Genomic DNA, 27304 nt, shown 5'->3' on the forward strand with positions numbered 1-27304 from the left:
TGAAATTCAGTGACAGCTAAATTTTGCGAGTAAGGGAAAACAAACCAGTTTAGTAAGACACAGCTTGTTAGCCACTTTGTTTAGGGCAGAGCTACTGTACGCACACTCCTCTTTATATAGATAATGATTGTGAAGTTGTAAACTACATCTGTTTCATTCTTTAGTCCCCCGTACTTATGCATCCTCTTAAATAGTATGGAAAGATTTCACGGTCCTTTGATTTCTACAACTGCATTTCTGGTTTGCCATTAATTAAATTAACCATAATGGGACTATGAAGGCAGAATGGTTTGTACAGTACTGAGGATAGTGGCCATTGTGGAAAGTAGGGTAATGAGGTGATACAGATGTGCGCATCATTTGTTCTTGTCAGCTAGAATTCCACAGGCAAAACAATCAACTCCTTGCAGTTTCTTTATGCTACATTTATTGGGTGAACAAATCCTCTAAATCCAGGGGATTTAAAATTATTTATAGAGCTTTGCAGTCTGTTTGAATAGCTTTTTTTAGACATTTCTGCCAGTTTTACTTTCTTATTAAAGAAGAAGGAACTGCTTAAGAAACCAAATTAAAATAATATTTTTAACACACTATTAAAAAAAGAGCATGATCTTCTTGTCTTTCAAGAAGTTCCATTCAAGATCTAGTCACAGAACAATATATGCTGTTCCCCCGAGCCTGTTCTGTGATGTGATATTTACAGAGAGCTGAAACTGAAGTACCCACTGTAAACCTAGTTTCCCTGCCAGTGAGATGCCAGTGCTTTGTTATGTTGAATTGTGGACGTATGTTTATTCTGATGCTGGTAGAGATTTGTTCACATCTGTCCTGTCAAGGGTGCTTGCTGTCAACACTTTCAGTGGTTAAAGTACTAGAAGTATGCATTTAAGACTGTTTCCTGTTAAATGTAGTGCAATTAAAAGTCCTCACTGGGTTAGATGTTGGTTGTATAAGCCCTTTGGACTTGCTGTCAGTGGGAGGTTCCATGTCTTGCTCCATCAGTACTGATGGTGGCTTTACTGTGTCAAACAACAACACTTGCTTGCCTTCTGTTTGTATAATTGAATGAGAGATGTGGTCTTGAGGGAAGAATCTAACAAAAGGGAATATGGTGCTGTGTTAGCCTCAGCGTTGGCACAGCATGCGTGTTGGCACCTAGAGTGGGACAGCAGGTAGGCAAGGTCTGCACAGGGGATCTAGCCAACTGGAAAGCTTGAAGGAGGAGTATATGCTTTAAACAGCTGTGGGTATGTGAAGCATCTGTTCACTCAGCATCAACATCTTGAAGCTGACATCTCTAGTCTTGCTTCCTTTCAAGCATCTGAGCAAAGCACACTCGTTATTAGAAATTGTGCCTGGTGAATTGGGAGAATGTCCTTTTATGTCAGCCTGCACCTACTGAGATATATATATATATATGTATATAGCAGTATAAGCAAGGGCGAGAGCTCAGAATATCTTCCTTCATGGAAGTGTGATAACCACCTGGTATAATAGTCACCTCTTGTTCTGTCCTACTGCTCTTCTTTTGGTCTTCTACATCTTCATAGTGTCCTGTAGATGGGAACATAGCTTTGCCAGTGATGAAGAGTGGCTACCCAATATAGCTGTACCACCTTATCAGCAGGTGAAATCTGAGTTACACCCATCTCCTGTTGCTCTAGTCAACAGGACTAGATAGGACCATTCCCGTTTTAAGCCCAAAAGGTGTTAAGCGCTGAATCCAGCTTTGCATTGTCACCTGAGAATGCTTGCAGCTCAAAGCAGGCGAGACAGATCTTGCATAGCGTATATGGAACAGTTTCTACTGGACTCTCTAGTGCTATTGATAGGTTGGCCCTTAGACTTAGAAGGTTATGGCGGTATCAGCCATCCTTCTTTCCTTCAGCTGTGTCTCCTCGGGAAAGGGGGGAGTTTTGCTCTATTTGGAGTCTAGGAGATAATGGAGGAAGATTCCCCGTTGATACTGCCCTTCATGTTTGTGGCCAAAAATCTTGTTTTGTAGATTTTTACTCCTTAATGAAATGATTGCCAGCTCAAGATGTGAATAGTTCCTCCTTTTTGCAAGGGTAGCTGTTACACGAAGATTTTAAAATTTAAATCAGGATTGCTTCTCATATGAGTGTCTGACAATCCTTGGTGAGTGCTTCCACCCTTGGTGAACTTACCTCAGTGTTTGTTCTTTTGAACAGGTGATTCCTCAGTGGATGTGTACGTCATGCATTCTGGGAACAGTCTTGTGCATATACAGGTAATCATGAGCTTCAGGAAGTCATATTTTAGGGTGTTGAATTTGATTGGGGAAATAATTAGCGCCCTGGCTTACTCTAATAGCAGATTGATTTTGCTGGTGGCAAATGTCACGTGCCTATTTTTAAAATGTGCCCAGACATCTAATAGATCTTTTAGATGGTGAGTTGTAGTTCAGTGATGGATTGTTTTTTTTAAGACATCAGATCTGTTAACTTGAATAGAAATCCATGAGTTGATTTAGGAGCTGTGAGAAAATGGCAGATATTGGCTTGCACATTTGACAAGAAGATAAGACTAATACAGGAGCTACATTAATAAAGGTAGTACTGCTACAAGGATCATTGTGTCTTGTCTTCATGCAGGAAATACGGCAGTTGTCACAAAAAGACACATCACCTGTGGAGTTTGAGCCAGTACTGCTATCTTCGTCATCTACTAACTTGACAAAAGTTGCTTCTATTTCTTGTAAAGGTACAGGATACATATAGATATTATGATTAAACAGGATTCGGTTATAAAAGGGTAGCTTCTTTCTGCAGATAGGGACCCTGAAAGATCTCAAAATCAACTTGTCTGGACTTTTTCTTTCTGCTAATTGTTTCCACCATTTTCGTGTATATATGCTTCCTCTTATGCTGATCGAAGGCTCTGAGCTATATATATTTCAAAAAGGGGAAGAAAACATTTGCTAAAATGTTAGCTGATTTTACAATAAGCATAACTATTGAATATGCTATTTCAACATCCTTTTATAATTTGTGGTTATTTTTCTGTTTCCAATGTATTTTCTAAAAGACTATTGTGCTTGGGTGGTCATTTTCTATGACATTTCTTGGCAGGATTGCTGAAGAGACTTGCCTGAGACCAGGCGTGTATGTGGAAGAGCAAAGATTAGCATTTAAGCATTCCTGATTCCAGCCTCTTTCCTATTCTGACCACTAGACTGCAGTGCATAGACTTTAAACATTTATGGAACAGGCTGCTTTCATCATGACATTGGGACTTGTTTTTCCTAGCAAAAAAGGGGAAATAAGAGGAAAGAAGGGACTATATTTTAAGTGATTCTTTTTTCGGAACAGTTTTTCATTTATTAAAAGGAGGCAGTGTGCGCTGATTACTAAGAATTTAACATGCTGTGCTAATGACACATAGTTAAATTAATCAGGTTGCTCTTTGCAGCCTTGTTGTGTGTGTTTTTTGAAAGTGTGTAGCATTCGTAAATTTTTCTTAAAGCAAGGTTTGGAAATTCTGAAAATTAGGACATAAGCAATTAGATGCTTTGCTCACCTGTGTGAGAATTGGACCAGCAAATGTTCCCCTTTGTAGTGTTCTTCCAAATCCTCATATGAAAATCATTGCGCATGTGCTTTCATTTCTGGCTGATGTATTCTCTGGTGTGTCTGTTCTTTGCCCAGCTGCATCCTGTGACAGTGGAAGTCCTTATGTTGACAACAAGAAGAATAATCTATTGGAAGGCATTACAACACTAAAAGCCTGTCTTTCCTGTCCTGTGATGGAAGGGTAGGTTGACAGTGGATTTTTGTTTGTTTGTTAACATTCACTGATACTATAAGAATATTGTACCCTACTTTAAGAGGTGAGATTAGTTTGCTTTGTCACTGAATAATTCCAAGGACAATAAAGAGGCTTCTTCCTATTGTTTCCATGTCACTTGCCAAAACAGACCTGTGACATTTCGAGCAATGCTTCTGTATTTTATCCAGGAAGAATTGCAGTAGCCAGTAAAAAGATATGCCCTAGCAACTCATAGCATATAAATGTTGCTTAGGATCTGTGATAAAATTTCCACCATCCTTGTTAATCCAGTGCAGAAGCAGGATAGTTACAGAAAAAAAGGTGAAGTCTTTTCTCCAGTCATCTTTTGCCAGTTTCATCCAAACTACTATATCACAAAGCAGCAGGGAATGTTGTACTATAGCATAGCAAGAGGGTAGAGTGATTTCCTGCCTACCTTTTTTACATTGCTCTTGTCAATTTTTACTCTGATACTACATGTAAGTATTCCAAAGGAAATAATTTTGTTCTTTATCTTTAAAACTTTTAAAGACCCTCATTATGCAAGAAAACTACAGTTATCTTCTCTTGTGTGAACTGCTTATGTGTGCCAAAGGGCAATTGCAGAGGTATTTATTTTTCTTCTGTATTTACTTACAGATATTTTGACATAGATCCTTCTGCAGCATTGTTTCATATAGAACCACATCATAATACTTCAGGATTTTGGTCCATATGGTTTACAAATAATTTTGACTTCAGCATTGAACTGAGTGAAGTCTTCATAGCCAGAGAAACTAAGAATATCTTAAAGGTAAGCTTTATTTCTGCTTCATACAATGTTTTGCCTTCGACTTAAGGATATGGTCCTTTGACGTACAAAATAGGTTCTCTGAAGAACTCGATGTTCTCAGAGCTGGTTGAAATCAGTTAAAAATAAAGGTATATATATGCCTATGACTGTTAGGTCCTGAAGAGCTTACTCTCTCAATAGGCATTATTCACCATCCGCTTGTTTTTGTATTGTTTTATTAGCAACTGTTCTTTCATTTGAGTTGTAGCTACAGATGCATCAAATTATAGATCATTGCTCTGTTCTCAGAATTGTTACATGTGTGTTTGTGCTCTATAGGATTCAGCATTTCTTCATATGCTGTAATGGAAGTCTTTAGTACATAGATGAGCTTTGAAGTTTAGAAGGCGAAGCCAATAATTTACTTGCACAATTGCTTGATTCAAACCAGACAAATCTGGTTTATGAACAAGCACATGATGTAGGCGTCTAATTGGCTCTTCGTATATTTAGATAGGAGATTTACATATGTGCACTGTATGGATCAGTTATGGGCACATATGTGTGTGTAATAACAGCAAAACATGAAGGAAGAGAAAGTTTACATTCTTCAAGATACTGCTTGCACCAAAAATACTGTACCAATTTTAATTCAGTTGTCGTTTGATTCTTTCTAGATTCTGAACTTTGCCGAACCTTTGACTCTACCTCCAGGCTGCTGGAATGTATTTTCTTTGAAGCTCACTGTGAAAGACACTGTAACCAATGTGCTTTCTAGTATTTGTTTGGCCACAAACGTGGGAGTAATGTTTGAAATACCTCTGCAGATATATTCGACTGTGTCCAAGGTATCTTTTTCAGTTATGTTGAATGACGATTATGCACTGCAAAGCAAACTGCAGCAGCCTCTTTCTTAGTCTAGAAATCTGCCCCATACTCCTGAAATTAAAACTCAGTACCAGACCACTCTGTGAAACCATTCAGTAGCTTGAGAAGTTAAGCCCCCAGAGTTGAACAGGGATGGAGTTACAGTTCTCTAGGAAACCTTAATTCTCTTCTTTGACTCGTCCAAATTACGCACTGAGAAATTGGAATTTGTCCTGTTGTTCTGCCATATGGTCAGTTGTAGTTTTTGGTTTGTTTTTCAGCAAGGAGATCTTCATTTTGAAGCAATTGCCCGCTGTGATATTCAGTGTTACTTGGGAAAGTCTGATTCAGGTAGGCTCATTTGTGGTTTTTTAGGCATCTAACAGTAATTTTATTGTAGAAAATTGATTTTACGTACCAGGACTTGTAATGAGAATATTGAGGTTATTCATACAAGTACTTAGTTATATGTCCTTTAAAAACATCCACTTTTCTGGGAGTCTGTAAATGGCTTTGAGTAACCTGTGCTGAGTACACTGTGCAGTATTTCAGACCTCTAATTCTATAGCACGTGCTAAGCTGTTGTTCTGTCTTGAAACACTATTTTGGACTTAGTATTTAAGACTCTTCTATAAGTTCTCATTGATGGTGTACTGATCCTTGCTTTCTTCAACGTTGAGGTAGAATGGTAAAGATGTCAACTAGCTCAAAGTGATTAGAAAATGTGCATAATCTGGGTCCAGATCCTGGGAAATCTTTGATGAAAAACAAAAAACAAATGTTGACCAATATCCTGCCTTTAGCCAGAGTTAAATGTGAAGGCCACCTCTATCTGTTTCTCACAGCAATGATTTAATGGATTTCTGCAAAAGACCATTTGTCAGGCTTCTAAAACAACATCCTTAATGCTGTATCGTGTGAAACAGAAAGAAGGGGTCTCATTCTTCCTGGAAGTGAGGAATCTTTCTCCAGATACTGTAATGCTGGGAGCTGCTTTAAGTACCTGGCTGGCATTTACCAAAATACGGTGTTAGGTATTATGGCTATGAAGAATGTTGAATCTGATGAAAGCTGATTCAGAATAGTGGGTTTTTTTAATCTCTGCTCAGTAAGGAATTTCAGTAGGCAGCTGGGTACCATAGACTTTAAATGTTCATGTGAGTGCTCTCCTGAATTTGTTTTCAAGATGACGCTTTCCTAAAATGTATTTTCATATGACGATATGAAGAAGGCAATAGTAGTCAGTCAAATGTAAAAAGGGGAATTGAGGTGACATACGGAAACACGTGGCTTGAAGAAATACTGATACATGTGCACACTTAGGTATATATCTTAGAAGCAAGTGTTTGTTCTTTGTTTGTGGTTTGTGGTTTTTTTTTAAATCTCTATAAAGGAACATTGCTGATACAAGTGAGTCCTCATTGCTTACTTTCTTTCCATTCTAACAATACACATAATCAGATCTTACATACAGGTATTCTGCCATCTAATTTAGGATACTAGTATTTGTTAAATAGAAAAGTCTAATGGATAAGCCTGAAAATGCTGACCTAAAGAACTTTTAGCTAGATTATTCCAGTCATCATCAATCTCAATTGGTTACTTTAAGCATGAAAGATAGTAAAATAAAGTACATGTAGTTTGAAAATAAGTCATTTTTGTTTTCTTTCAAAAGAAATTTGCTTTTCTGACTCCTTTCTGCTCCGTGAAAATGCTTGAACCAATATGAGTGTAACTTTCTGAAAGACATTAGTCTTTAGACTGATGTAAAGCTTTGCAATTTTATCTTAAAAGAAGCTTGAGAAAATTATCAGCACCTCAAAAAGAGAAGCGAAAATGAAAACACCATTTCTGCCAAACTGTGGGATTTGTTTTGCTCCCTGCTGTGCTGTGATACTATAATTTTGTACCACTATGTAGAGAATAGTATACGATCTTGATACTTTATTGGTATCTGTGGAGAGTTCTGTGTAAAACCTACTGATAACATAATGACTTTTCAATGGCATCTATTAGAAATAGGAACAGTAAAAGGGTATTAATAGAGCATACAAAGTCTGTGTAATACCCTTAGTCTTGTTTGCATGTAGAATTACTGTGGATTTGCAGCTGTATTTCTTTACGCAAATCAGATATGAACAATAATATATGTACCCTCATGTATACTTGCTTTGAAGGGAAAAAGTGGGTTGCCTTTTTCATTTTTGCGTCAGGACCCTTTGCAGATACTGATTACTCGTGTTCAGAAGTAGATTGATGAAAGGAGCAAATGTTATCTCTGTAAAATATGAAAAATCTGTTATCGTTTTAGCAAATCTGCTTTGGCAGAAGAGTCTCTCTCTGGACCGTTCTGCCTGGGATGTGGATTCTGAGCTTGCAAGTGAACTTTATGAAAGATGGCAAAAAATAAGACGTGGGGAAGCCTGCAGGTCTGTATAGAATCTGTTGAGGTTCTTAATTCAAGCCAGTGCAGTGTTGTAAGAAAGAATATTTCTGTTCTGAAGTATTCTTAATTAGCACAAACATTTTTGACCTTCCTGCAGTTAAGTTAGTTATCTTGAAGCACATGGAGTTCCAGAGCACCCCAGACACCCCCAGCTTCCTTTTCACGGCACTGCCAGCCATAAGTAAACCTTTCAGATGCTTGAACTTTAGAATGTAAATAATATTCTGACTATAAGAGCCACACCACAGCTACCCAGTGTGAAAGCAGTCAAAGCATGTTTTACCAGATTATTTATGGAGTTGCACGAGTCCTTCATCAACAGGTTGCATAGCAGTCTTTTCAGGATCAGGGTCTTTGAGTAGCTTTTAAGGTTTTTAGTCCCTGGCCTCATGGGTACTGCATACTGGGGACGTTGGGAAAGGAAGCAGTCACTGTGACTGAGCACTTCTTGTAGAGATAGTGTATCAGTGACATCAACCCCTTTCCAGAATAAGGAGGTAGAGCTGTGAAAACCACAGTCATGTTGTAGGTGTAATAGTGGAGACTGAAGGGATGTACATAACTTACACTGACTCTCTACTACTAGGTTACAGCTTTATGGGCTTTAGAACATTTTCAAGGAAAGATTAGTTGATGTAATTATAGGTCCTGGCAAATCCTCATTTTGTTTGTTCTTTGTTTGAAAGAAAAAAGAAAATAATATTAACAAAGCTTTCTGGTTTTTCCACTGAAGCAGGAGAAATATGTTAGGATCAGCTCGCTTTATTCACCAGAAGAAGCCTGAAGAGGAGTCCTTTGCCTTTTTCTTGCCACGGTTGACTACGGAGCCTGGCCTTACTCTCAACTTCAGTGCCACAGCAGTTAAAAGTAGTATGGTGAGGACAGTTGTTGTTATGCTTTTTCTGAGTTGGTATATGTTTAACCTGTTTAAATAACAAAGTCTGTGGTTAATATTTAGTGATGCTTAGCCATTTCACACTGCTTGTAGATCAGTGTTTTGAAGTCTAATTTAAGACACCGGATTTGTATCCCGTTGGCTCTTTGGTAAGTTCTCTATCTACCCACTTGTAATGTTTTAATACAAGGAGAGGAGTGAAGCAGTGTAGGTCTTAACTAACAATTGTTCATGGTTTTTAAAGCTTTCCTTGCATCATTGTATAAGTTACATGTTTGAGGTAAAACAATTGAACAAGGCACTAGGGGTATGACGTACTGTTACTAATGATGCATGTGGTTATGGGATGGCCTTCCTCATGCCACTGCCTTATGCGACAGAAGCGCGTAAAACATTTGCGAGAGATATAACACTTGAGAGATCAGCAGAGCAATGTGTCTTCCAACCATGCTGACAGTTGTTTCTTTCTCATTTGTCAGATTTAGGTCTCTACCAACCTAGCCTGGGCAAGAACCAGTCATACGGAGATAGTTTTCATATGCACATATTGTGAATTACCTTAATATTCCATTTGTGCCATTTAATTGTTAGTCATTATAGTAATGTGTATAACCTGCTTGCACTCAGGTTTCTGTCAGAAAGGTTGGCACCTCACTAACTCCACCTTTTGTGGAAGAGCTTTGTTCATGTCTGATTGCATAAATCAAAATCCAAATGAAAGAGTTGTTTGTGGGGGAGGAAGGGAGAGCGTTCTGTATTTTTGCACATGCACTCTTAGCTGTTTTTTGCAAATGATGACATTGTGGTGACATGTCCGGCTGTTCATGCAGTTTTGTGCACATATGATTATATTGCATTAAGACAAGCCAGGTTGAAGTCCCTTGAAAACGCAGACCATATTACCAGTGCTAAAGTATTTTACCTTCCAGTTCTCAAGTATGTAGTTTTTAACTTTTTCTTTTCCTCTCCAAACTATTTAGGTAAAGTATTTCATATTAAGAAACCCTTCATCCTTCCCAGTTACGTTGCAGCTTCTGCCTCTTTCTTACTACCCTGATCCACAAGCTTCACTGAGTCTGCTCAACAAATGGTAATGAGTATTAACTATCTGAGGATACTGTTTTCCCTTTTAAAATACCTGTTTGCCATGCCTTATGATTGTTGCTTATTGTCTGTTTTAATTTTTTTGAAGTATAACTTAGGTGGGGACAATGTTCTCACCCATTTTGGAAAATATAATCATGTTCAGAGCAGCTCTCTGTATGATGCATGAATTTTTAATGTACCTGATAAATGGATAAAAACAAGTAGAGTGTCTTTTCAGCAAGTTTGTGTCTGCCAGCCATAAACTATAATTGATTGTCCTTTAAGATCTGAGATTTAGTGCAAGCTGCCCAGGTGAGGGGAACGACTTGCAGAATTGGGGATGTGCAACTCCCTGCAAGGCTGGTTGGGAAGTATACAGAGTCTGTAGACTGATCAATGAGGAGGAAGGTAACTGAACCTTCCCACCAGAAAAAGTGTTTTTTTAGTTTTTTCTTAGCTAAAAACCCTCATTGAAGAACAGGAAACGAGAGCCAGGAAGAAAAATCCAGGTCCAAAGCCAGGACAGTAAATGTTTAGGGCCAGCTAAGCAAATATTTCTACCTTGTTTTGAACTTTCTGTCTTAGAACTGAGAAGATCTAATGAGAAATCTAGGTAAGAGTTAGTATGGAAGGGCATGGTGAGGTCGGCTGAAGTTCACCGAAATAATCCCTGTCTGTCACACTTAACTTTGAAGAACTGTGTAGGCGGTAGGACTGTTTGCTTGGTTGGAGCCAGTGGGACTACTCACGTGCTTAATTGTAACTTGCTTATTTGGGGTCCAAATCCCTGTATAATTGCTTCCTTAACTGCATTTCTTTACATATGTACGTGTATGTCCATATATATGCACGTTAATAACTACATCTGTTCGCATCTAGATGTAAGTTCCACATAGACCCTTTCTAGTGGTTTGAAATTACATTTTCTCTGTATTTGCACACTCTTGTTTCTGCAGATCTTCTAGGTTTACCAGAAATCATGTTTACTAACTGGTTCTTTTTAGGCTAATATCATAGAAGGTTGTGACAAGTGAATTTCCAACTCAGTGGCTGGAAGTCCATTAGTCCTCTATAATCTAAATTTTCCCTATAGGTTTTCTTATGTCTGTTTTTAATACCCTAATGTCAAATGCTTATAATTTGCTCTCAGGCATATAATCAACTACTGTAAGTGAATTTGATTTGCAAAGTATTTGAAAGAAAATAGGAATTTTCCCAAAGAAGTCATGAATTGAAAGAGGGATATTTAAGTAAATTAGTGAGATTTGATAATGATTATTTCTTAACAGTTATATGGGCAGAAAAAGCTTTGGGGCATTTATGTTTGTATGGCTTAGAAATTTTATTTCTTGACTGTGATCTTTTGCAGTATTGTATGCTGAGAGATCTAAAACGCCCAGCCATTTGTCTGTTTTCCAAATGTGTGAAATCCACATAAAACTGATTTGTAGTGTATTCTGTTAAAATGCAGACCCACATTTCCACTGTATTGCACATCTGCCAAAATGCAATTGTAAAAATATTCTTTATTTAAGAATAAATGCCAGCATGTGAAAATAAGTCAATGTAGTTCTGACAGACTAGGTTTAAAGTGCTTAATTTTTTGTTTTGCTTTATTTAGGTTCGGCATAAATGTGCAAGCTATTAATTTCACCACCACTGAATTCAGGCTTATGGATGAATGTTCTTACAGGGTAAGATGGCTAATTTTGATAGAAGTGATCTGACACCCTAGAAAAAGCGCTTTCTAGCTACACTGCATCTGAGTTGTTCCCAAGTGCAATTTAAGGCAATGTAATAGAGTTTTCTTGATTCTTTATCTGGCTTATATCTTTGCAGTTAATTTTTTTTTTCAGAGTTCGAGTCTGTTTTGAAAGCAACTATAGGGAGGGAGTGGGTGCATGCCTGCGTGCGTGTGTACGTGTTTGCCATGGTTTAACCCCAGCCAGACCATGCAGCTGTTCACTCACACACATACACGCTCCCCCCCAGCAGGAGGGGGAGAAGAGGGAGAAAAAGAAAAAAACCTCGTCGGTTGAGATAAACAGTTGAGATACAGTTTAATAGGTAAAGCAAAAGCCACGCACGCAAGGAAAGCAAAACAAGGAACTCAGTCACTACTTCCCATCAGCAGGCAGGGTTTCAGCCACCTGCAGGAGAGCAGGGCTCCATCACAGTAATGGTTACTTGGGAATACAAATGCCATAACTCCGAACCTTCCCCCCTTCCTCCTTCTCCCCCCAGCTTTATATGTTGACCATGACATCATATGGTATGGAATATTCCTTTGGTCAGTTGGGGTCAGCTGTCCCAGCGGTGTCCCCTCCCAACTCCTTGTGCACCCCCAGCCTACTCGCTGGTGGGGTGGGGTGAGAAGCAGAAAAGGTATTGACTCTGTGTAAGCGCTGCTCAGCAGTAACTGAAACATTCCTGTATTATCAACACTATTTCCAGCACAAATCAAAAAAATAGCCCCATACTAGCCACTATGAAGAAAATTAACTCTACCCCAGTCAAAACCAGCACAGTGTTGCATTCTGTGTTGGTACTTAGATTTAGCACCAGGCTGACCATGAAGTGTCAGGTTTTTGAGTCGGTGATGTCAGAAGCTAGCTGGTATCTTTTCAATAGAGGGAAATACTGTCTGATAGTTCAAGGGAGGAGAAGGCTGGATTTCTACACTTCACCTCAGCCTCATTGCAACTTCCAGCTTCAGGTTGGAATGGCACGGCTCTCTGTAGTTCCCATTGCCACATTTTTAACACGAATGTGATAACAGCTTGACTGCGTCACGCCAGTGCTGAGGTGTGGTTATATCCTGAGGTGTTGTGTCAGGGGTGACAGAAGCAGAGAAGATGCTGTGTCGGGGACGTGGGCATATTCTGAGGACCAGAGAACTGTCCAGGGTACCTGGAGAGTTTCTCCTTTGACTTCTAGTTTGTGCAAAAGCCTGGAATTGACATATTTTCCGTGGTGTTTGGGCATGCTGCAGCCACATCTTGAATGTCCTGTGTAGATACGTTTCTGCACATATGCTTTCAGACCTTAACGAAAGATTAGTACCTTATAAAAAGAAAAGACTTTGCTACACTAATCAAGCCTGACCTTTCCTTTCTGGCAACAGTTGTAAGAGTTGTAAAAGAGAGGAGACAGCAGTTTGTTAATCCTAGCCTGTAGGCACACACTGAAAAAGAGAAGGTAGTTCCACTAGTACATGGGTAGGACTGAGTTTCCACAGTCCCATACACCATACTCTTGACCAAATGGAAAAATAGTGGCAGATCTTTACATCAGTGTGTGTAGTATGTATTTTTCATTAGACATTTGAAGAGCTAGGGAGAACATGTATGGTTAGATAGGTATTCAGCACGTATGAGACAGATCTTGGCTTGTTAACCAAATCACTGGTTGTTAATATTTACATTTTTTAATTTGTTATCATTTCCCTAGTCACTTTATATACATTGTTAGGCTCACATTTGAGTGCATGCATATCTTTGTTTGTAGGGAGTGACAGGGTGAAATTTGCAAATGTCATACGTGGTTTGCTTTTAATAAATATTTACTGTTAAATGCAAGTTCTGAAAGTTTCTGTATGTTTTTTTCGTAAAATAGACTAAGAGTGAAAACATTTTGGACTGGAAAAGATCAGAAAAGCCACTAGTACAACAGCCATGAATTGAAAAACAACTGAGCAAGAGTCCCATTTTGTAATGTTTATGGTTGTTTTGACTGCTATAGGTGTCTGATCACCCCTTTCTAAAAGAACACCCCCAGTTCTGGAATAGAAAGTTTTTGGGCTATTTTCCTTTTTCTTTAATGGGAAAAAGAATAAACGGCATTATCAAAAAAAACCCCAAACCCAAAAATTTACATTATTTCCAGACTTGGTGAACTTCTGCTAGTTCTGGTCTTCAATTAAGGTGGTAGGGAGTTCACTTTGGCTTGTTTCCACTGACTCAAATGATCAGCATATTTGCCAACAGTCCCTTTCTCACTTAAATCAAGTTGCAAGTCCTAAGCTGAGAGTATAATGGTTGCCACATTTCCCTGTGCAATCAGTATGCTGTCAGTTCTCGTTGTGTTGTGAAGTGTTTCAGGATTCCTTGAATATGAAAGACACTATGTAATTTCTTTTCCATCTGAGCAAATACAAGCTGTTTTAAAAAATGAAGTAATACATTCCTCATAATAGTAAGTGCAGTAATATGAACTTTTGCTCAAATATGAACTTTTGCTCAAATAAACAACCTTATCTGATGTTTTATGTCGTCAAATGGAAAGACTTTTGTATAAAAAGTTAGTTAGCAGTTATTGCACCTTGCCAAAAATATCTTATGTGGTGCTAAGTAAAGATGTAGTGCTTTCTTTATTGAGATCTTTAAACACATATGTTTTCTGTGAATAAGAAGTACATTTTTGTTTAACAGAATGCACATCAAGAGGATCTCATCCACAAGAAATGCAGTTCTGAGCTGCTTTGGTTAAGTTTACAGCCACTGGAAACCAGAAAAGTTGGTGTAATTTTTACACCGGTTGACTACAAAAGAGTAACTTCCCTTATTTTAATCAGGTAAGCCAAGTTTCAGTGGTGAGAATCAAACAACTCGATGTGAAAATAAATTTGCCAAATCTTGGAGCAAAGACAAATGGTTGCAGAGTGAACCTGTCTATATTTAGGGGAAACCTATCCAGGTGTGGCCAGTGGTACTGTTACTGAAACGCTGTTCTCTTGGATTGGCACTAGATAGCAAAGCCATGATTTTGCAAACTTCATTTGTGTTTTAGTGGCTGATTGCTTTATTTTTATGTTATGGCAGAAACAACTTGACTGTTCTCGATGTGGTCAATGTAGAAGGCTTTGGAGCCAAGGAATTGCTTAAAGTAGGGGGAAGACTACCTGGTGCAGGAGGATCTCTTCGATTCAAGGTGCCAGAAGCTACACTAATGGACTGCAGACGACGTGAGTAAGAAGAAACAGGTCTCTGATTTTGTAGATGGCTGCGTTACTCCATAGTGGTACTGATACGATACAGTAATGTTAAATAAACAGAATGTTGAAATAGAAGAAGCTGAAGAGCTTGGTCATGAAAGGTGTAGATTCTGTTTTCTCAAAACACTGACTGAGAATAGTTACAAATTCTAAAAATACACTACTGGAAAACAGTCTGTATTAAAATGTTGGTCATTTCTGAGCTTTTTATTAGGTTGAAAGTAAAAATAGAAATTTATTTATAAACATAAGAAAATAATTTTAAGCACTGTAAAATAATTATTCTTTTTTTTTTTCTTTTAAGAACTGAAAGACAGCAAGCAAATTCTGTCGATTACGAAGAACTTCAAAGTAGAGAATATTGGGCCTCTTCCTATAACAATTTCTTCGATGAAAATCAATGGTTACAGTTGCCAAGGATATGGATTTGAAGTGTTAGACTGTCAGGAATTTTTCCTGGCTCAGAACTCATCACGAGAGATCAGCATTGTGTAAGCATTGACAAATTTGCTGACAATTAAAATTAAGTGGAAATTTGAAATAATTAATTTCAGTAACAGACTCTCCAATAGCACACCCGCACACAAAATTTGGTGGGCTTTGAATATAAATTTCGTAAGCAATTCCCCTTTTCAGTAAAGGTAATACTAACAAATTGATAATATAATAATGTTTCTTTATAACATTATTTTTAAAAAGCAGCATACATGCTTTTGCCAGTGCATTATGAAGTAACAAATTAAAGCAAAAGAGTTGTCACAATAAAAGAGTGAGAAATGCTTTGCCGCTGGCTTTTTTGAAATTTGATTGTTATTCTCTAGCTTGTTCCAAGTAGCCTGACCACAATCTAGTCATGTTTTCCTAATGTTGCACAGTCTAAAACTGATTCTTTTAAAAAGCCTGTTGAGTGAGTCATCACTTAAATGTGAGTTAATATTAATGTATTACAGTAACTGCGGTTTTATATACAACAAGTATCACCTCTACTGATTGGAAAGGTGAGTCATATCTTCTAGAAGTACCCATGGCAGTCAAATAGAATAAGGGTAGGGGTCAGGGAAATAAGTGGAAAAAGAGACAAATCTGATCTTTTCTTCTGCTTTCCCTATATTTCCAGCCTTGTTCTAGACTTCCCCTAATACTTGGCCCTTTTTGAAGTAATGCTGCCCGTATCCTTGACAGCTGGGCTTTTGGCAAAGAGTGTTCTGGTTAACATGAGTTGATCACGTGCGTCTCCTTGAGAAAAGGAAAACAAGTCACAGTAACGAGAGTATTGTGAAGAATCACAATAAAAGCACATATTTTACTGCTTGAAGATGACCTCAAAGTCTTACCTCTGTTAGGTGCTAATGCTGTCTGCGTAGTTTAAGCAGGCAGTGGTCACTTATTTCATTGTCTTTTTTCATATTATTAAATCAGAAGTTATTTTGTATTTTTTGGAATCAGTGTGACTTCAGAAAATGAAATTCAGCCTGACAATGGAAAACTAACACCAGCTATGTCTGCTTTTCCTGACAGATTCACTCCTGACTTTACATCTTCGTGGGTAATCCGGGAGCTTACGCTGGTGACTGCTGCTGATTTGGAGTTCCACTTCACGCTCAACGTGACTCTTCCTCACCATCTGTTACCGCTGTGTGCAGATGTGGTGCCAGGACCCAGCTGGGAAGAGTCTTTCTGGAGGCTCACTGTCCTCTTCGTAAGGTATTGCTTTCAGGGCCCCTGCACCAGTTTGAATGGGACCCGCCAGTGAAAGATCAGAAAGTACTTTTGGCTTGGATTAGATTTTTAGTGGTGACGGGGCCTAAATCTCTCTCTACTGCATCTGTCTCCTGAGAGTCCCATCAGCTGACTGTGACAGCTTGGGTGTCATGCAGTAGCTGATGATGGAGTTGTCAAGCATTTCTTTCTACTCCTCCTGATAAACTGCCATGTTAAGGCTGCAAATTAAAAGGACCAGGATGACCCACAGGAATACCCAGTGGATACTTCCCTTGCTACTTACTCCCCCCGCAGTAGAGATGTACATGTAATATATTAGTCACAAATAGAATCAAGCAGACTATTTCTGGAAAATTAACATGAATTTTATTTAGAAAGTTTCAGACAACCAAGTGAGGACCTGCTTTTCCTTCTGCTTCTTTCCCTCTTTCACTTATTAAAAAATATTCATGTTTATTGTTAGCTTTTGCTAGGCACACTGCTGAACAGGCTGCTCCAGAAAGATGATTTGGCTTGTGTTAGCTGACTCATGGCTTTCACATGGTAAAGTGCTTTTAGGCGGACAATACCTTTTTACAACAATTAAGGGTTCTGCTCCTATGCGTATTCTTTTTTTGTCTTCTTTGACTAACCTTTCACACTGCGTAGTGTGAACTGAATGTTGTGTTTGTCACAGATGATATCTACTGCTTTCACCACACTAGCGCTGAATTCCTACAGTCAGTACTAACAAGCAATGAATGTGAATGTCATGGTGACACATACATGTGCTGGCACATGCCTGAGATCCTGATGCACACCATGGTTTGGCTTGACACTGAAAAGTCAGATCACAAATGAAGCAGCAATAATGACCATGTTACATGGTTCTAGATGCAACAGAAGGATACTACAGGGATCTGGAATTTTTCATTCTCTTTTCCTTCTGACAAAATTTATACTGCATGATTGAGAAGATGGTTTGATGAATTACAAAGATCTTTGTTCTGACCGATGTATATTTGGTGCAATTAATACACCAAAAAGAAAGAGAGGCTATTTTTAGCTTCAGCATTTTATGCCACCATTTTCTATAGGAAAAGAAAGAGACTATTAAATCAATATCAATGTAACGACATAACTATAATGAATGAATAGGAGGTACTCAGAAGACTGACAGGTATCATACTAAGATATATTGCCGTTGTGTTGTAGTGAGACTTACTTCTAACTGATCTTCAAATCAAGTATTAGCTTTTGTAGAATGGATTTTTCTTTGTTAAATTTTTTCTTTGTAAAGCTCATGACTGAGTTATTTTATTGAGAGAATAACTAGCAAGACCTATAAGGAAAAAAGTAAAAGACCATTAGAGCTGTTATTTATTTGAAATTGTATTTTTAGTTTTCTTGTCTGTCGTCTTACTTAGAATTTACTAACAAAATATTTGAAAAGTGCATTTTGTTAGAAGCTTTTTAACTCTTTCGATGAATACTCCTGAAAATTGTGGACACCGGTATTTGTTGTTTTCTTTGGCAGTTTGTCCCTGCTCGGGGTGATTCTGATAGCCTTCCAGCAAGCCCAGTATATTCTAGCAGAGTTCATGAAATCAAGACAGCGGCCAAATCCTAGTTCTTCACCACAGCAGAACAGCAACTCTGTTGATGTAATCAGCTCTGATTCCTACAAGTAAGTTCTTTTGAAGTGTCTTTTTTTGTACCCTGTTTATTTTGGAGTGATGGTTTCTGTATGTTTGTATTTTGATATTGCTGTGGGCTGGTTTAGAGGAGATAGTGTTCCAAGCGACCTCTTTTAGACAGCTTTCAGTGTTGTGGTGTATATTCATCTCCACGAAAGAGAAACGGAAGAACGCAAGAGTTCATTACTCTGGTACATTTTCAGTAGTACATAGGGTAAAAATTGTGTGATTGAAGTAAAGGATACACCATGTGTGGCAGCTGTGGAAAGAATGGAAAATACATTAATGGTCCTCAGATCTGACCCTCTTGGGTGGTCAGTTAGGCCCTTACTGAAGTATATAAGTGTGTTTGAAGCCTGAGCACATACTTAAGAGAGTCTTGCTCAACTCCCACTGAAATCAGAATGTGCTTAGCTGCTATGATAAATTGAAAACCTAATGCAGTTTCACGGCTTGTGAATATGCCCTGCTTTCTTTTCTTACAAAAATGTCCCATAAAACTATTCATGATAGCTTCATAGATAAAAACACATCTCAAATAATTTATTTCTTCTCCAGGGGAAGCTGCAAGACATTTATGGATTCCTATAGTTCCTCAGATAAAGGTAAAGGAAAGGGCTTCCTCTCTGTAGGCTCTTCTTCCAGCCGAAGTCAGAATGCAGCAAAGAGGAGTCCTGCGACCTACAGCCACTCTCAGAAGAAACACAAATGTTCCGTTTACTACAGTAAGCAGAAACCAAACACAGCAGCTGGCAGTGCTGTTGCAACTACTGATGAGAAACAAAGTCAGATTGCGGAGAACCAAATCTCAGCACCAAAAGAGGACATTTGCACTGATGTTGTCAGTGAGAACTGGGTAACTCTAAAATATGCAAATGGCATAAATGTTAACAAGAATTTAACTCTTCCAGAAAACTTTCTGGGTAAAGAAGAAAGTGCACTGAAAAATACAGTTCTCATTAAAAATACTTCTTCAGAGTGTGATCTGAAGGAAGATTTTCAAACCTGTATGTTTCCTAAGGAAACTAACCTTAAAACTTCAGAAAATCTAGTTGAGCTCAAAGAACAGGAGTTCTGTCCTGTGAAGATGTCCAAGAAGCTACCTGAAAGTCACTTGTCCAGAAATTCACCTCAGCAACAGCCAGAACTGCAAGAAATTTCTAGGAAAAATAGTGGTAATTTTTTTTTTTCCAATTTCTGTCAGTCAGAATTATTGGGTGAAATCTTCTGTTGAGTTTACTATAATCAGGATTTTGTCTTTTGTGTGGGACAAGGGGATGTGATATTTCTTATGCGTTCACTGTGATTTATTTGTTTACATTCCCAAGGAAGTAGCTTGCATTAAAAGTTGATTCATAAATCATAAATTTGCCTTGGTTTACAGATCCCAAGCTTGTGCTGTAACTTGTTAATGGTTAAAATAATTTATGCCATAAATCTGCTTAGAAAACACAAATTGTACTTGTCAAATATTCAGAAACATCCCAGTTTGCGATTTTCAGGTCTACTGAAAATCTAGTGCCCGATTTTTAGAGTCGCCAAGCAAGCATGTTCAGTACCGGATATTCAGAACTCCTTTGATAAAACCACCTAAAATAACAAAAGCTCACATCAGAGTCTTGTGAAATTACATTTTGTAGGAATCTGCAGATCAACATTTCTCTTACTAACTGCATAGCTATGTATATGCAGATATTTTATTTTTTTTAATTGTGGAACTAAGCTGCCTGGGAAGTCTTGCCTCTTAACTTTACAACTCAAAATTCTAAGAGCAGCCCAACAGCAGCTGGGGGAAAGCGAGAGCAGGGTAGGAGGATGTGTCCTCTGGAAGCTTGGCTTTACTTAGGTGCTCAGCAAAGTAATTGAATGCTGAAGACTGGCATTTGCTGTAGCTGTGGCAGAGTTTATTTGGTGAGTGAGCCGTCACAGAGGGATTTCAGGCCCTGCTGTAGTGTGTAGTTGTTACTGTGGGCCAGTTGTTACCCGTTGTGGTGTTGTCTGTGAGGTACAGCGGGTACATGTGTGCTGTCTCTGGTGGAGGCAGGGTAATCTCACTCATACTTACAATAGACTTCGACATTCTTCATGTGCTCCTAAACTGCAGAGTGCTGCTCATTCTTTGGTTTGAATTAGGAAATCAGCTGGGAGGGGGAAAATAATCAGTAATTATGTCTTAACTGTATTTAGGTGCACAGGAAAGTAACTTTGAGTACAGGCTGTGGAAATCATGGTTGCACATAAACCAATTGGGAGATACTAGACTTACTTACATTGACAAAACTTCCAGTTTGAGAGGGTGTTTCAGGAGTACTGACAATTGTATTCAGTGGTAAAGGACCACAGGTAACCTGCCGGGTTGTCCGTTAGCACTGATGGTTTTCAGCAATGTCAGGGATGTGGGTATTTCTGTGTTTGGAGAAATTTGGTAGGATAAACAAAGTCTAAAAAGTACCATATCTTGATTGTAGTTGCAGACCTGTTCTTATGAAAACAAGGAGTCTTCAAGACTGCAGGGACTTGCATGTTTGTATGCTGGAGAGCAACGGATTGTTTTTTAGAGCTCTGTCAGCCTCCCTTGCCTGGTGTTTCTCCTGGTGTTTCATTCACATAGGCTCCTTTCACAGTCATCGTGACTGCCTGCTCCAGAGGGAGAGAGTGGCTGACTCAGAGCTAGGACGTTGTAGAAACTATAAAAACATTTGGGTATGCCTTTCCCGTTTGAGAAGACCAGTCCAATGTGATAATCAATAGCATTTCTTATGCAGAGAGTCAGTAGTAGATTACAGTGGATGTACTGCAGATACCGGAGACACCCAGAACTGATGAGAGCTGAAGTTAATTCTGTCCTGTCCAGCATCAGCAGGGCCCAGGCAGGGGACTTTGACTTGACTGGGCAACTCAGCTAGTTGAGGCTTCCTCTCGTTTTCTTCACCTCTTGGCTTTTGTTACACAAGAATAATTCTTCCTGACAAGCCTCTCAAGAAAATAAACTTACTGTGGAACCCGTCCTAAAGAAAGGATGACTTACCGTTGTCTTCATAGTGAATGTAGAAGGCACTTCAGAGATGTAAAACACCAAATAAAGGCTGTCCTTATTTTGATCTACCCATTTTGAAAAGCCTCCTCTCCACCCAGCTTGCAGGTTTTTTTCTGTTTGATTTTTAGCCCAGTATTCTCTGGCTTCAGGTTCTACCTTACAGACCCACGACTGGATCTTGAATAACTCAAATTCAGATTAGATGAGCGGGACTTGGGTAGTTTATGCATGTGCTAAGAGTGGTGTGCCCATAAGCAGGAATCAGTGTAGAGCTACATTTTGCAACTGCTATGAGAATTTTTGTACAGCATTAGCTTTGGATTTTGAAATTTTCAGCAGCAGCAGCCTAGAGGTCAGTCTCCTAGCATTTTGGAAAGCAGCGCAAGTCTGTTTTTAAAGAAAGGTAGAAGATATATGTGCTTATGATTGGGAGCCCATTCTCGTCCCAGGCAAACTGATGTTACTGTTTAATTGTAGGGAATAGCCAGCAAGTGCCTCTCAGGAATGAAACAGAAAACTCTGAGACTTTAAAAAAGCAGATCAACCTAAAGCCTTCCACAGAGAAAAAGATTAATAAAGGACCTAAGGAAGAGACGCCATGCTGTGCAAAAGAGGAGATTACTTCTTCTGAGGTTTGTATTGTTATCTTTCTGCTTCTCAAACTTAAGATGATCTTTTTGTTTATTTATATATGTATACACATATAGGCATGTATGTGCATATAGGGACTATTACATACAGTCACAGATCTGAAACACTACAAATCAGATGAATGAGGAAGTATGGAGACGTACTGTCCCACATCCATTGCATACTGATGCTGCTTTATAGAATGATGAACAGTTTTAGTAAAAATTAAAACAGCCCTTGTATTATGATATTGGCCGTATTGCAACCAGAGATATTCTTCATTATTGACAGAGCAGGCACAAACATACTGGAGTCTAATGCCAACTATCAGCCACAGTAATGATGTGAGAACATACTCTGGAGGGGGAGGTGTCCTAAATGGGCATATCAACCTTCATTTGTAGACCTGATCTCCAAAGACGGGGCTTTGCATCAGAAATGTGCATTTGAGAATACAGCAGGCAGAAGCTCCTTAACAGATTGTGAAGCTGCTGAGAAGGATCATTCTTCAGCCCTGGTTTCTGAGCACCAGAAACACAGCAGACTGTACCTTTGTTGCAGGCAGCATAGAAAACTTAAAGAACTTCATTGGGTCCCAAGAATTGGGTCCCAAGAAAGTAAACCCAAGAATTTGGATTGTGTTTGTATCCTGTCTACTGGATAGGAATCCCATGGCAAAAAGGTGTAAGGAGGAATTGCTTACTATGCCTGAGGAATACGTATCAGAAAAGACAGGGTCTAATCTTGTTTTGGGAACTATTGTTACAAACTTCTTTCCATGTGTGGCTGATGGTGTTCAGTTTGTTTCTTGCATTTTTAAAAATTACTATTATTTGTTGGTTAACTTACCCCATAATTTCCTCAGTTGTAATTCAAATGAACGCCTCCCCCTACCCCCTTAGCTGCTGCAGAAAGGGAGGATTTATTGCTGCTGAACTTGCACACAAATCAATCATAAATCTGGCAGATGTTTTTTGTTTTTAGCACTTGGGAATTTTATTGACTGCTTTCCTTTTTCTCCCCCTATTTTTTTATTTTCCTGGAAGTCAGAGCTAGATGCTATGAGAGGGAAAATGCTAACATTGGGAATTCAAAAATTTCTCTCTCATCATCTATTGGTGTCTTGAAGGACAGAGTCTTGGAAAGGCTGGTCAAATTGATGGTGCTGGAAAGAGGATGTGCTGTGGAAAGCCACTAAATCATGAAGTAACTATGCATTTGGGTCGGGTCGTTTTGTCCAGAGAAATTTAGCTAGAAAAATCCAACAGAGTTCATTTACTGAGGTAACTGCATTTTATAATGTATGTATTATCTCAGCTCATATTTTTACCTTTAGCAAGAAGAGGCATATAGGAAGAAGAAACCTCATGAGAAGAAGGAAGGAAATGTACCAAATATGAACTGGAATAGAAATAGAACATCTAGAAAAAATAAGAAGAAGAACGTTAATATATCTACAAGGTATGTATTGCCTCACCAAATCATGAAGAAATCCAGAATTGCTGTAATGTTTTCTCAGATTTTGCATAGTGCATTAGGCAGAATTGGTTTATCTATTTAAATAAACACACTTTAATCCTGGCCTGAGCCTTGATTTTTAAGAATGTGCAGTACAAAGTATCACCAGCAAAAAAAAAGAATTTTTCCATTTGTAAATCTGCATGTATATAGACACACCCCATTCTGCATAGCAGTGGTCGCTCTCCGTTATAGTCTGGAATTTGCTGTCTCTGAAGTTTGGATGGTTAGCTTCCTTTCCATTGTGTGTTGTGTGGATAAAACCCAGTCGTGTGTTCTCTTCAGTGAAAAAAGGAAAACAAAATTGTTGAAATGATTCCACTTTCAGGAGAATCATCTGCTATATTGAGTAACTGAGGGAATATTGTCTTCTAGTAGTTTTGAAAGAGGAATACATAGAAAAGAGACAGCAGCTTGCATTTTTCCATGATGATTAAAAAGATCAGAGCAGCACTAGGCTCAAAAGAATATTGAGAACACCTTGGGAAGTTAGGGTGGTTTTTTTACCCCCTGAGGTTTGTTTAAATGAATTTCTAAAGTCAGCTGTAAACTACTTCTAATTATTTTTTCATATTTTTTAAATTTAAGTTATTTGGGTTGTTGTTAAAGAATACCAGTTATAAATTGCTGCTAGAATAGAAACACTTATGAGGAGAAAATCCTCCTCCTTCCCCTCCCCCAGCCCTTTGAATTAAGGTCACGATCCTACAAAGACTTCACAGACTTGATTTTTATTGCAAATGGTCCTATTGAGGTCAGTGGACTTGACAAGGAGATTGTAAATCTGAAGGGGCTGTTATAACTCATTATAAACAAATTACTGTTCATTGTGTGGGAAGTCAACGTGTAAATCTTTGCAGGATGCACACCTTTGTAGGTAGGAAGGATAAAAGAATGGAAGTGAAATACTGAAATTTGGTGTCTGTTCCTTGAACTGATTCAGCAGTTGCTACTTTCTGAATTAAGATGTAACTATTTCCTTCCTGTAAAACTTGACAGCTGGATTTTATTCATGTTTCCTTAATACTCTCTGATTGCGATATTGGATCCAGATATTTCAGTTTTACTAGCAAAAACTTAAGATTACTTCAGATGATGGTTTTATTCTAGTTATAATTATGCCAGTGAAATAGGCGTAGGGCACATTTTTCTGTGTATCTAGATCTTTGTACAGGGTTAGACTGTGCTTATTGCTATAACATCTAATTGCCTTCTGCAAGCGCATTAGAGAATGGAGTTTAACGTAGACATGTCGTTTTGCTTCTCTCCCTGAGAAGTAGTAGTCTGTGTGGTGGGATGTTGAATTTTGGGAAAGGTTTTTTAGGTTTCTGCAAAGTTGGGGAATAAGACTCCTAAACTTACTCCTTGCCCCCCATCCTGCCTCAATGGTCGTGTGAGTTGAAGTGTTTAATGCCTGGAAAGGAAAAATGCAGCTGAAATGTAAAATGCAAACATGTTTCTTTGGGTGTGGTTGTATTAGGGTCCCTGAGCAGAGTGAGTTGAAGCATATGTGCAGTGAATTTGAAAGGCCGGATCTGAGAGCGAATATTGGAATAAGAGCCTGGTGTCCTCAGGGTAACGGGGAAAATTGTAAAGCAGACCAAAAAGCTGGGAGCTTGTCTATACAGGGAGAAACAGGTACGCAATCTTAATTGTCTTAAATGGGTGAAAAAATGTAATGTGGTTTCTGTGGCAGTAGAACTGTATTCCTTCCTTGAGAGACTTGTGCTTCTTTTCCTTTTCAACCCTGCCGTGAAGATGACAGGACTGGCACAATGCAGTGCCTGAAATAATACCTGCTCTCTTCTGAAGGGGCTCTGCATGCTTTCTCTGCAGGGTTGGTTGGTGATGCACATTAGAAGATGAATCAGTCTGAAGCCATAATCCATCAGTCCAGGGTGAAGGACTGACAGTCTGCTTGTGTATTCAAATTAAAGCTGGTATTAACTGAAGTGGCAGTGTTGCAAAGGCCACCTTTAGAATAGGGAGGCCATTTTTAAAAACCACGACTAGCTCCGGTACCTCCTTCCTGCCTTTCTGTCAGGAGTTTAATCAGCTGTTTCCTGCGAAGAGCAGGGCTGGGGAAGGTATCAATGTTTATAGGATTGTCCTTTGCTCCCCTCATGAGATAATAAGAAAGGAGAATCTATCACTCACGAATTCACTACTTGCAACATTTGTCATTGCCTTTAGTATGCAGGTTCCTACAGCCAGGATGTTTCATGTTTAAAATATTAACTGTATATTTCAAAGAACAGTATAGGCTTCCAGTTTCAAACTATTGCCTCTAACTGCACTGTACTGTGACTTGCGTTCATTGCACTGGGGATGTCGTGTAGGTCATAAGCTCCTTGCGGTAGGGGCTGGAACATTTATCTTGAAGCTATCAGTAAATATTAATTTCTGTCCTATTGTCAAGGAATTTAGAAAATCCATGTAAATTCACATTTTGGATGACTTTTCACTGAATCTTCAGCTGAAAGACTTTCTTACATGTTTTGTGTTGTTTTGTTCTTGCAACTTCTTTAGAAAGCTTTTATCAACGGTCCAAAAAGAAGTGTTTGGAGAAGTTTTGTTCTGATTCAAGCTCAGACTGTGGAAGTTCATCAGGAAGCGTTCGTGCCAGTCGTGGGAGCTGGGGTAGTTGGAGCAGTACCAGCAGTTCGGACGGAGATAAAAAGCCCATGATTACTGCCAGGCATTTTCTTCCATCCAGTAAGTTCTGCAAATATCACTTCTGCACCATAGTGGGCAGAGTTTCAGCCTGCCTTCTGAATGGAAAGGGGTACTGTGGCACGGGGTATATAAATTGCCTTTTATGGGTGAGAGCACCTCTCAGAAACAAAAGCAGAGATTTAAAGAACTTGGTACTTGGAAAAAAAGTACCAGAAGTTTTGTGGAGACAGTGATGAGCTGTCAGGCTACAGAGAAAGTGTCAGACTGCACTGAGGAAGCTGCTCAATTAGTTTTCATGGAAAGATGGAAGAACTGAGAGTCACTAGTCAAAGCAATTTCTTTCTTTGAATTTATGTTACATCACATTATTCTCATAAAAATACAATGTTTTTATTGGAGTTATTTAAGAAAACGCACATATGAGGAATGTGTGAAAGCATGTCAGATCTGAGGATGCTGAGATTGGATGGCGGTATTTGAGGCATCCATAGCCAGGAGACCTGAGCTGCTTGACTGTGTGAGAAATGGGAACTGTGGTTCATTACTGCACTTTTTTGAATGCCTGAATATCATTAAAATAGTTGAAAGCCTAAACCCTGTCACCGCCATCACTATCCAGATTGATGCAGCACTAAAAGTAAATTTTAAAGAAAGTGCTGAAGTGACACAAGTAAAACCAGCTTTGAGTATCTGAAAAAAGCTGTTTAGAATAATTTAAAAATGTGCATGTACTTACATGTGTTTCTGTATGTATAAAACTTTATATTACCAAAAGATACAGTACATGTTGTGTCTGAAACTGCGATGTAATAGATAATTAATTGTGTGCACATGACTTCCGTTTGTTCAAATGGTAATGCCTCTTAAAAAGAAAAAGTCATTTCAAATTCAAAATTAATTTAGTAGTAGCAAGGAACCTCTCCATCAAGAGTGTGGTAATCATAAGTCATAAAATACATTTAAGACCATGTGGAAGTAGAGAGAAAACTTGGTTAATGCTATTGATGAGTCTATTTGTGTGTATGTATATTCTGTGCATACTTCTTTTTTTAGGATCCTTGATTTTCACAGTCATTCTTTTCTTTAGGAGAGAGTATTTCACAAAATGATTTTCCATCTGAAACTCCTATCACTTTAAATCTGTCTCATAACATCTGCAATACCAGGTAAAAAATTTGAATCTACACCTGTAAGACA

The 27304-nt window shown here is 38.6% G+C and overlaps 1 protein-coding gene across 1 annotated transcript in view; it reads left to right on the forward strand.

Annotated features, from left to right (window-relative positions):
- Nucleotides 1-27304, forward strand: part of TMEM131L (transmembrane 131 like) — an 84269-nt gene that overhangs the window by 49736 nt on the left and 7229 nt on the right. Inside the window, exons 10-30 of the mRNA XM_074147581.1 lie at nucleotides 2193-2251; nucleotides 2616-2724; nucleotides 3669-3774; nucleotides 4429-4582; nucleotides 5239-5409; nucleotides 5710-5779; nucleotides 7740-7857; nucleotides 8611-8749; nucleotides 9750-9859; nucleotides 11477-11549; nucleotides 14286-14428; nucleotides 14676-14818; nucleotides 15153-15339; nucleotides 16367-16552; nucleotides 18087-18236; nucleotides 18805-19421; nucleotides 21761-21915; nucleotides 23250-23374; nucleotides 24912-25069; nucleotides 25961-26146; nucleotides 27195-27273. Coding sequence (XP_074003682.1) covers nucleotides 2193-2251; nucleotides 2616-2724; nucleotides 3669-3774; nucleotides 4429-4582; nucleotides 5239-5409; nucleotides 5710-5779; nucleotides 7740-7857; nucleotides 8611-8749; nucleotides 9750-9859; nucleotides 11477-11549; nucleotides 14286-14428; nucleotides 14676-14818; nucleotides 15153-15339; nucleotides 16367-16552; nucleotides 18087-18236; nucleotides 18805-19421; nucleotides 21761-21915; nucleotides 23250-23374; nucleotides 24912-25069; nucleotides 25961-26146; nucleotides 27195-27273 — 3238 coding nt within the window. The remainder of the gene's footprint in view (nucleotides 1-2192; nucleotides 2252-2615; nucleotides 2725-3668; nucleotides 3775-4428; nucleotides 4583-5238; nucleotides 5410-5709; nucleotides 5780-7739; nucleotides 7858-8610; nucleotides 8750-9749; nucleotides 9860-11476; nucleotides 11550-14285; nucleotides 14429-14675; nucleotides 14819-15152; nucleotides 15340-16366; nucleotides 16553-18086; nucleotides 18237-18804; nucleotides 19422-21760; nucleotides 21916-23249; nucleotides 23375-24911; nucleotides 25070-25960; nucleotides 26147-27194; nucleotides 27274-27304) is intronic.

This window comes from Numenius arquata, chromosome 5 (genome assembly GCF_964106895.1).
Source record: "Numenius arquata chromosome 5, bNumArq3.hap1.1, whole genome shotgun sequence".
Taxonomy (NCBI): Eukaryota; Metazoa; Chordata; class Aves; order Charadriiformes; family Scolopacidae; genus Numenius; species Numenius arquata.